This window comes from Perkinsus marinus (assembly GCF_000006405.1).
Source record: "Perkinsus marinus ATCC 50983 genomic scaffold scf_1104296934586, whole genome shotgun sequence".
In the NCBI taxonomy this organism is placed as follows: domain Eukaryota; phylum Perkinsozoa; order Perkinsida; family Perkinsidae; genus Perkinsus; species Perkinsus marinus.
Window position 1 is genome coordinate 123,796 of NW_003214716.1, and position 11,377 is coordinate 135,172.

Sequence of the window (11,377 nt, forward strand, 5' to 3'; positions counted from 1 at the left end):
AATAGATGATGAAGCTGTCCTTACTAAGGAGCGTAAGGAATTCCTACTTTTGGGGTACGCATTAAGGAGTAGTTTCCACGTTATGGGCCCAGTATATGAAGTCATGATTGAGTGTGACCGTTCGCCGTCATAGGATGACGATGAAAATAGTTCGCCCATTAAACAGCATGTCAGGAAGTTTGTATTTGCTCAAGTTGAGAACCAACGGGGGTAGATGTGAAGGTCTGTGATGTTTCTTATTTGTGTTGGCTTCCAGCGTATCATCGCTGTGCGAGGTTGGGTGTTGGGCACCTGCTTTGCTCGAAGCCTTAGTATATGCCATGATGGCATATAGTCAACTTGCACAGGTGCGGCCTGCTTACTGTGAGATGAATGCAAAATGGAACAGCTTGCATTCATGGAAATTGGCTGATTAGCCATGTACAGATAGAACTGCCGGCTAGTTTCCCAAGTACGGTTGAAACTGAAAGCCTGTGACCAGAGACTGGCCATGAGATGTTCGAATTCACGTTATTTTGTGTGCGGGTGAGGCGCACAAAGGTATCTTGAGAGCAGTTTCGCAGGAAAAAGAAGGTTAACTCGATGAATTGAGTTCTAAGATCTTCGCCTATAAGTGATACAGCAAAGCACAGGCATGATGCGTTCTGTGATGTTTCCGAACTCACGCCCCGGGATGAAGAATTTTGAATTTTTGTATCGAACTGATATGTTTAGTCGCACACGTTTCACTCATGTTGCGCGTAGTTCCTCATGTTGGAGTGTTGGTGATGCTCTGAGTTCAATTTGTGGCTCGATTGATATGATGCATTATTTGAGCATGTTGTCGAATAAGTAAAATATCTATCATTCCTGCCCGGTAAATATAGATCGCGTATGCAATGAGGAAAACCTGGGGGAGGGGGTATACGGGCTTCGACATGCTGCATTAACACACTCCATTGAAATGGTATGATACATCTTCGGAAACACATCTTCACTGTGGATTCCCCATAGGTTTGGATAGTAAAATCTTCGTAAAGAATCACACATTTATGCGGTAATATTGAACCTCATATTGCGGTTGTCGTCTGAGCCAGCTGGCTCAGCGAAATCGCCTCCTTCCCCCTCACTAAGATCTCCTTTGGGGAATAGATCTGATATTCGCGGACAGCGAATACTCTACATTGGAAGCTTTCCTACCACGTCGTTATTCTGTGAGTTTCATTAAAGAGGTTTGAGATAGTGTGTGTCTGATGGGACATACTGCCTGTTGATTGATCACTGATGAGCGGTTAAAACTTCCGGACTGAGGACGACTCTTTCACTTTTCTGGCTACAGCTCTATCTTGATAGTGGACTATATGGTCAGTACTCGATCGAGTCCACCAGAGGTATATCAAGAACTCCCTTGCTGCATGTACATCGACTATACTGGACCGCTACAGACACCATACGGGTAGCCGATGGTGATACTGGTGTACCCAGTTCATCCTGATGTTGACGCGTGCAAAACCTGTACGCGTGCGCATATGTACCCTCACAACAGAGTGCACGGCCGCTGTAACAGTGGTTTGGATTCGTGATTACAGTGAAGTATGGACGAAAAATCGACTCATTGTTTTTGCAGAGCTTCTAGTTGAAAATGAGGGTTCCGTTCATTTCGACACTTCTATGTGGTTTCTGTTATTCACAGAAAGAGACCACCACCAGCCCGACTACTACTACTACTACTCCTACTACTACTACAACCACTACTACTACGACGACTACTACCACTACACCTCCACCTCCTCCAACCGTGTTCAATGCTACTAATATGCGTGTTCAGTCCAAGATTGTCTATTATTGCAACAAAGCATTCAAGACACCTAATGGTAAGGAATCAAGTTGTGGTCTCTCGCAAACTATGGAAACTTTTAATATGGTCTTGCCCCTTATGGATGATAAGACTTTAACAATCCTTGAGGACTCATACGTTGTCAAGGACGGCCAGGTGTCTGTTGTAGCATGGCCAAGTCGACCATACCAATACATGATCTACGTCACTACGCCTTCCAAGAGGACGGTCATGCAGATCTATGATCACAAGTCTTATGTGATCAAAGAAGAGAAAGTAACTTCATCTCAAACCTTTGGTAACTATAGAACACTAAATGACGATGACTGGAAATATGAAGGCTTAGTCCTAGTACAGGGCGTGAATCAAAGTGTGTGGACTTCAACCGGTGGATTGCCAGCTGGTGGTGGTGGTAAGCAAGAGTTCGATCTACTAGGAGCTTCTCAAGTTGCTCCGAACAAGTGGAAATTACATCTCGACGAGACGAACACTACTCTATATAACATCGAGGGCCTTGCGGGTGCGGGTGACATCGTGGTCCAGCGAACGAGTATCAATTACTTGGCCAATCTGACTGATGACATGACCGTTGACCAAGCTCTGAGCGCTGTATATAAGAGCTATAAAGTTACAGAGCACATCCCTAATCCAGGTGACCCCAAGACAGTCCCCTATGTTCATCCCTTGTTGGCCAAGACTCATGTTATTACCGAAGAAACTCGCCAGTTCTTCGAATCTCAAAAGCCCGCTGAGTGCACGCCGAATGAAGGAGAGTCCCCGCCTCCTATTGCTTGCTATACGATTGTTGAAGGGACCAGCTCGTACGACTTCTTCTATGCTGATTCTGCTCCTCCTGGGAGGCGCCTTATCAAGCTCAACAGGTTCCAATACCCTACTGGATGTCGGGCTGATATTAACACGCTACAAGATCCTAATGTATGCCTGTTTATTGATATTGATGCTGAACCGCAAAAACTTGGTGTCGAACTTGGACTTCTTTTGCAAGATGTGAATAAACCTTCATCAACAGGTGTGTTAGGCCTCGATATAGTTTTATCGTGGCCTGGTGGTAAAACCTTGGAAAGTTTGAGGTTCTTTGGGGTGACATGTGCGACAATTTGGCAAGTGAAAACCCCTGCTGGTGTCGGTCTTGCCCTCAATATTTGTTTCAATGGGAATGCCACCAGCACTGACCAAGTGGCGGTCACCCTCACGTTCACTCAATTGGGAAGTAGTGGGCAGAAGATGACTGTTGCTGGAGTCGCGAAAGGCACTGCACGGGGTGGCAAGATGTTTGCCTCAGCGGATAGTCTAGTTACCGCTGGTGCTGAGGACAAGTCGACTGATGCGGCCGTTTCCTTCGATCTCAATGCCTCTAGCAGAGAGGATCTCATAACTCTATGGTCGTTCCTATCGGGTTTCGACTTCGAAATTGGTAGAAAGATATTAAACTGGCGTATGGTATATCACTGGCGAGTTGAGCAGTGGGGAACTGGGACTATCATCCTTTAGTCGTGTCTATTCGGTCGTTATTAGTATTCCTTACCAATGTATAGTTACAATCTTGTCGAGTTTTTAATCTCGACTTTATCGTCGGTTGTCATCGTATCAATGATATCAAGTTTTTCTTTTTTACGTCGTGTGGAGTTCAAGTGGTCACTGCGGGTCCTTACTGACAATAGAACGGACTACCCTGGCGTTTCTTACCCCTGCGCTCGTCCAGGAGCTCATAATTTTCTGAGGGGGAATTCATTTTGAAATTTCCGCATGACTAGGAACACATCCTTCGAACAGTTTCCCCATGTGAATGTGATCACAATAGGAACATTCTCTCCTTCAACCCTAGCGGGGACGTCGTTTCTCAAAGATATATGGGAATTCTTATCCCTGCACTCAACAGATGGGTTAACCTGTCTTATCACAGCTCTGTCCTCCATTTGATTGGTGAGCTGGAAATCATGGAGCGCTCAAACATCTATGGGTTGCACGCTACAACAATCGATTTGAGACGCGCAATTACACCTACTCAAAAGCGCCGCTATATTGAGTATTATTTATCACCAACACGAGTCGTTGAGAACACTTAGTCTTCAATTGAAGTTTGAAGACAATAGGCTTCTTGTAACAATGAGTATAGTAACTAAGAGTTGCACTTGCTTACCGTAATATACTAGCAACATAAAGAAGACCTGAAAACAATCTCATCACACCGTCGTCTCCACACCATTTGCTGATGGGACATCTGCACCCATCACACTCCATGAGGGCACTGGACGCTCGGTTGTGTCATGGGACAAAGGACATTCCTCGTGTTTCTTGGGTCGCCCTTGAGATGAGATCCGTATCTCTTTCACCACGATAAGTCTTACAATTCTGTCCTTCTCCGATCACCGGATCGACTATCGCGCTCCTAAGTACTCATCCCCACTAAGCCTTTCACCAACTACTCATGTGAAACTCCCATATTGCTATCAACACGTGTAGGTCACCAGATGCAACGATCTCAGGATATCACCATACGACGTCGGAAATGCTAATACGGAGAAGAATAGGGATAGTGTGCTGAGCAGTGGTAAAATGTACAAAACCGCCACATTAGCTGACGAATGAGACACTACGGTGAAGTCGATCGGAAGGCCCTGTGACGCAACACAAAACGACTGTACACTTTCATAACATGAACATATTCAATGTCCGTGATCATGTACTCTTCCCATCACCATGTTCCATTTTAAATAACCTTAACCCCAACATTAGCACAGCTACGACCAGCAGTAGCAGCAGTGGTGCTATAACAGGTACTTCTTGTCCAGAAAACATTCCTGAAACTCTCAAGAATAATTCTCAAATGCCTCTATAATCGCTGGTCACCTTCGAAGGCGTTTCCAATACCACGTTGGCCAACTCTAGTGCCTTGACATATAGCGCGCTCTGTAAGGCCCGGTCTTATCCAACTCGGTGGCATCTGCTGAATCACTTCAACACTTTCGAACTCTACCGGTGTGAACGAAGCTCCGATCACATTATACCTGTGCGCGGGGAGAGGAGGGATATGCACGTCACGGTCAACGGATGAAATGAAAATTCTGAGGAAATTTCGAGAATTCTCCTTGGTTTCTGTTTACTACTACAGAAACCTCCCGAGCTCAGCTAATAAGGAAAGCAAAGATATATTCCTACTCCAACACTGAGCACGACATACCATTCTCCTTCGACAAGAGCTCTTACCAATCAACAGTTCTCTTCAGACCAACCGCGAGGTCCACAGTCGCTGGCGGGGAGAATACCCGTCGGACCTTTTCGTGACTAGCAACAGCATTGACGACCTCCAAGCGAGCCGGCTCGTATCTTGTAGTATTAGATCAGTAGTAGTGGGTAATCCGGCGGTGAGAAAATATGCACATGGTCAACCACATGTGTTGGTGGCATTTGTGGAAATTCTCATTGGTTTCTGTACACTTCTACCCGAATTTGTATGTAAACTTCTGGCCTCAGCTGAAGAATACGAACATCTATTGCAACACTGAGGTGATCAGCGTTCCGGAGGCTCTACAGTTGACGTACTAGGATCATATGTCAACCAGGAGTCTTCGGAGTGCTGCTCACCAGTGTTGGGGGAATATATATGTTGGCTTTCCTCAATGATTATATGAATTCTGGCACGAAAAGTGTACAGAAACCAACGAGATGGTTTACTGTGTTTTTTAATATTCACTGGAGTTTCACCCTGATATGAAAAACACTAGTGAAAAATATATTTCACGACTACTGCATATCACCGCGAATATCGCGTTTTTCACCGAGTTTTACCACCATTTCACGTAAAACGGGTAGTTGTGAAACTCTATTATTATTCATGACGATAAATACCACAATCGTATATTAAAATTATAGAAAAATTTTCCCAGAATTTTCTCATAGTTTCAAAATCCCCCCACACTGCAGCTCACTTGAGAGGGTAATCGGCCTTCCCCATAGCAGTGGAGATCTCCTGAGCTAATCGGTTAACACTGTAAGGAGTGTCAGCGCCGATATTAAATACCTGACAAATATTCCCCTATGATCGGCGTTAGCATCTAACCTCATTTAGTGCAGATTTCACTAAGGGAGCTCTCGAAATGACGGGCGCAACATCATCTATATAAGAGAACGCTCGAAGTTGTTGTCCATCTCCAAAAATCGTCAACGGCTTCCCATGGATGATTTGATTCACGAAAATTCCCACTACATTTCGATACCTGATAAAATATTACACTTTATGGATTCGCGTTAGAAACTTGCACGCCTATAGTTTTAGAATATACTAATACTGTTACAGTAATAAGAGCTCACACACGAAGGCGTGATATCTTCGGAGGCACATCTGCCGACAAATCCTAGCGAAATCCCTTGAGCGATTAACGGCATCATACTCGCCCACGAGGCAAATAGAAACAATCATCCAGCCGGGAATTTTTCTTCCTCATCAAAGTTTTTCCAACTCTTTCGGGAAATTTCCTGACAAATTTTCCCCAGCTGTGCACACTCTGATACTCTACTTTTCGGAAAATTTTCTAATAAATTTTCTGGGAAATTTTCCCCAGCTGTGCATACTCTGATACTCTACTTTTCGGGAAATTATCTCGGAAATTTTCCCGAACTGGCACGATACCTTTGAAGGCGCATCACTCCTAGCAAAATCCCTTGCTGCTCATATAACAAACTCACCTATCGAACATGTTCTGATGAGGACCGTAGACGTTGTGTGGACGAAATATGACAAAATTAATGCCCCACATATCATGCGCGGCTCGTAAATCCATCTCGAATGCATATCTAATGTGAGTGTAATTACAACGCGATTACGTATCTGCTTCTCCGGACGGTTGTGTGCTGGATTCAGCATATTTTGATAATGAGAGGCGAGAATGTCGAAGTGACTTGGAGGACAATCTTTTGTGTCTTCGAGTGACTCCGACAGTGTTGGAGGAATATATGTTCACTCTCCTCAGCTGAGCTTAGGAGTTCTCTCACTAATAACAGAATTGGGAAATTTCCCGAAATTTTCCCTCAGAATTTCCATATTGTGGCCAACACATGTGGTTGACCATGTGCATATTTTCCCCCTGCACCAACTGCAAGCTTGAGTAGTGTCAGCATCTACCTCAGGCCAGTGTGGGAAAATATGCACATGGTGAACCACATATGTTGGTGACAATATGGAATTTCTGAGAGGAAATTTTGCAAAATTCTTGTTGGTTTCTGTACATTTCTACCCTAGTTTGTATATGGACTCCTATAATTAGTGAGGAAACTCCTAGGGTCAGCTGAGGAAAGCGATCATATATTACAACACTGCCTCAGGCTACTTCTATCTACGTCGACCCAGGAAAGTGTTCACAATAGAGCGATTTCCGGTCTCAGACTCGCCCATAATGCAAATAGAAACAATTCATCCAACATGGGATTTTCCTTTTCTATCACAATTTTTTCTACTCTTTCGGAAAATTTCCTGACAAGTTTTCCCCAGCTGTGCATTTTTTTGATACTCTACTGTTCTAAAATTTTTCCTGTGAAATTTCCCCAGCTGTGCATAGTTTGATCTTTTACTTTTCGGAAAATTCTCTGAGAAATTTTCCGGGAAATTTTCCCCAGCTGTGCATACTTTGATACTCTACTTTTCGGAAAATTTTCGGAAAATTTTCGAAAAATTTTCTGGTAAATTTTCCCCAGCTGTGCATACTTTGATATACCATATGGATCCTCCGGCTGAGGCTTGTCCTTCTCCGTAAGAGGCCTCATCTCGGCTCCATCATCAAGATGGTCATTCAATGGCCCAAATACAGCTATTGACGAAGTGAATACAAATGTGTGAACCTACCAACTTCAATTACAGTCAGCGTCGGGGAGGAGGAAATATGCGCATTGTCAACTACATGGGTTGATCGGCACTATTATGTAACTCGACCAGAGGTAAATAATCCTCAGGAAAAGGATAAAGATGCAAAACGGATACAGCTAGGAAGGTCTGGGACGGGGACAAAGCTTTGTGTCTACTTGTGTGATATTGCAGATAACAATATCGAAATTCCCCCATTCGTATGTGAACTCCTATTAGTTTTGAGGAAACTCCTAAGCTCAGCTGAGGAAAGTGAATATATATTTCTGCAACGCTGATTACAGTATCGGGCGAAGCACACCAACCTTATGCCGAATAGCGGCATTCAGAATCTCAACACTTCCAACAAGATTTGTTCTGTAGTTGAAACTTCTCACGAAGTGCGACAGACCCTCCGCAGCGTAAGCAGCCAAATGATAAACATAGTCAAACTTGTATCTAACACGGTAAAATAGGACCCCCCTGGATTCGAACCGGGTACCTTTCGAATAGGCTTTCCATACTCTCTGCATCTCTAACATCACGTCTCAAGAAAGTAACCCCAGCAGGCACATTCGAGGTGAAGCCACCTGTGTAGTGTGAGGGGGATATGCACATGGTCAACTACATGTGTTGGTGATGACAATATGGAAATTATGAGAAAATTTTCGGGGAATTCTTCTTGTTTTCTGTATTACACTTTTACTCAAATTTGTATAATTACTAAGGAAATTTCCGAGCTCAGCTGAGGAGAGCAAGCAAATCACTGCACTATCACTTCACTTCTGACTCTCTGGAGTTTCACGGTCGGCCGTGATATGAAAAAAATATATTTCACGACTACTGCATATCACCGCGAATATCACAGAGTATTACGCCACTTCACGTAAAACGGGTTGTGAAACTCCACTGAGAAAGCCCCGTATCTTTCAAATTTACTTACCACTGAGGTCGTCAATTGCCACAACTTCCATTCCAAGATCACGGCAATGCCTCGCAACGTGTGAGCCGATGAATCCAGCAGCACCCGTTACCAAAACCACCTACATGCAGCATAGCTATCACCCACCGCACCAGCACACAAGGTGTCCCCTCAGCAGCGTCTACATCACTAAAGTGTATTCACACTGTTGCCTTTTAGGGTATTCCTCTGATGCTATTTCGGTAGACTCACAGTACTTCTTCTTTTCTTACCTTTCCTCGAGCGTCTTCTCTCTCAGCCTCAGAAAAAACGTAGGGTTGATAAAGTTCCCCTGTCACGATGATCACTAGCAGGAATAGGAAGTGTTGTAACATTAGTCTGAACTTAGCTGATGACAACTATACAGTAGCGATCAATTACAGAGTAAAATACTCGACTAAGGAGCGTATTTTTTTCTCGGGCAAATTCAAAAAATCTGTGTTTCTCGTTAACGAATAAGAGTTTTGAGCTGAACTTTAACAGGATATACTTATTATCATCATACATCACATGTTGAGTCGAAACGGTCATGTTCGGAACGGTTACTGATATATCAGCACAGTTTTTATTAGTTACAATTTTTCAACCGGATTTTCTAGGGCGAAACTAACGCTATATGGTTCTCTATCATCGCGTTTGTTCCTATAAGACTGCCCTCTCAGTTCACTTCGGTAGTTTTTCCATAGCTTCTTTACAGATTTGCCATCCGTGAATACGAAAACTTAGTGTTATTCAGTGCCACTTCTATAGTCGGTTCTTCACCAGAAATGAGATATTTAACGACTATACACATATTCGAATACATGAAAGCCCAACAGCAACACTCAGGAGCCTTCTGAGGTTAATTCCTCGTGACGTGAAATCAACATGAACAACACACATGTCGGGGAAGACAACATTAAAATTCTGAGTAAAAATTTTGGGAAATTTTTATCAATTAGTATGAAAACTCCTACAATTGCTGAAAAAACTCCTGAGCTCAGGTGAGCAAAGCGAACATATATTCCTTAAACACCGCGTGAAATCCATGATAGTGATCAAAGTCTGACGTATTACGAAAAGTACCTCCTATTAACATGACTCTGAAACTAAACCACCTTGAGTATAATACTAACAATCGCGAATAGTAAGAAAATGATTCTTACGAGAGCATTGAGCTTTGCAGAAACTAACACCAAGTTGTGTATGCAAATTACAACAGATCTACCGGACCGCAGCCGCCGCCGCTGTCGGTGGTAGTAGTAATACTACAGGGCACAGACGAGGACGTATGACTTGTTGTTGGAGTCCCAGGAGAGCATCTGAAGCTCAAGACAAGCATGCCCGACATAGGTACGCGGATGTCCGGAGGGAGAAAACAGAGTAAAAAATTTCGTGAAATTCAGGAAAATCTGAAGATATTCACTTACTAGGTAGCCCCCTCTCCTACTTTATCATCTCGCTGTGGGTACGGAGATCCAAAAGATCGCCACTATCACAAGGCCGGGACTTCACAGGTGAGCAGCAGCAGCAGGAAGAGCTCTCACTCTCAGAGGTATCAATCGCGAAACTTGGCCGAGCCAACCCCTGTATGAAACCTAAAGGGAAGGGAAAGTGCTTGTATTTCGATGAAGAGGTCGTGGAAGCAGAGTACCTTACCATCATCATTAATGGGTGAAACTACAGGGCAGACGCTATCCCTAGATACAATATTCACTCCGTTACTATGGAGGCGATCTGGTGACGATCGGCGACGAATATCTGTATGCACGGAATAACATATCACGACGAGTTTTACGACGCCACTTCACGTAAAACGGGTAGTTGTGAAACTCCATGGATATGAGTGAAATCTCCACGCCGTTATGAATGACAGAAAACATCATTCACACCCTCGCAAGACGATTGAGTAAGTCCTTGCCGCTCTCAATCAATTCTATTAATGCGTCCTAAATTCTACATACAAATACAACTCCATACGTAGTATAAACCAGATGAGGCCGTCGAAACCCGAAACTACTGATATAGCCCTTCCGGGTTCTGCCTCGCACAGGAGACTCTCCCGAGCTACTTGAGGAAACCGATGTCAACGGGCCGCTACCTAGGATGATGACTTCTCTAATCTCATACACACACTCTACGTTCCATTACATCGTCCTTTTTTGTGATAGCCGTTACGCCTTACTATTGGAGAACCGTGTTTTCTGATGATCTCTTCAGCGTCTCTATAACGCTCCATAACTAAGTCCCGAACCTCCGCCGCTTTAGCTCTCATCATTCGCGTAACGCGAGGATCATCATTACTGGTGTAATGATTGAACAACTACACCGAACGATACAAGTAGACGCTTGATTTCGAAGTGATGCTTACCACTAAACGCTGTGTAACGTCGAAGTGGATGCCGACTGAGCATTCTTTCCACAGCTCTTTGCTGCCAGTGGAAGCGAGCGCCTCTAATACCAACAGGCTACAATAGCTCTCCCTCCACGTCGCCGACCGACTTAGTCCCCACGATAAAGGCTAAGAATAACGATCAGAAGGCACAGGTTCAAACCGCGGTACCTCCATCATAGCCTCTCTACAGCGTCTACCCTCATAAGAAGCCCTGCATATCTCCTCGAGATCTTTCTTCATCTTGAGCGAGCCAATACCCTCCAGAAAGCCCATGTGCTCCTCGCAACGAATAAGCCGCCGAACTACCTACAGAAACATCATGATACAAGTCTGACACCGCGGCTCGAACAAAACTAGGTCTATTAGCAG

General features: G+C 44.1%; 2 protein-coding genes across 2 annotated transcripts; one reads left to right on the top strand and one right to left on the bottom strand.

Moving 5' to 3' along the window:
- Positions 1-1,621: 1,621 nt before the first annotated feature.
- Positions 1,622-3,447, top strand: Pmar_PMAR019329 (hypothetical protein; the record flags this gene model as incomplete). Its single annotated transcript, XM_002784806.1, has 1 exon — positions 1,622-3,447. One exon carries the CDS (start codon positions 1,622-1,624, stop codon positions 3,326-3,328), a length of 1,707 nt encoding a protein of 568 aa, XP_002784852.1. The 3' UTR covers positions 3,329-3,447.
- Positions 3,448-5,527: 2,080 nt separating this feature from the next.
- Positions 5,528-8,969, bottom strand: Pmar_PMAR019330 (NAD dependent epimerase/dehydratase, putative; the record flags this gene model as incomplete). The annotated part of the gene is made up of 9 exons (XM_002784807.1): positions 5,528-5,543; positions 5,767-5,858; positions 5,898-6,054; positions 6,524-6,631; positions 7,539-7,672; positions 8,000-8,132; positions 8,176-8,263; positions 8,617-8,716; positions 8,868-8,969. 9 exons carry the CDS (start codon positions 8,967-8,969, stop codon positions 5,528-5,530), a joined length of 930 nt encoding a protein of 309 aa, XP_002784853.1.
- Positions 8,970-11,377: the final 2,408 nt, after the last annotated feature.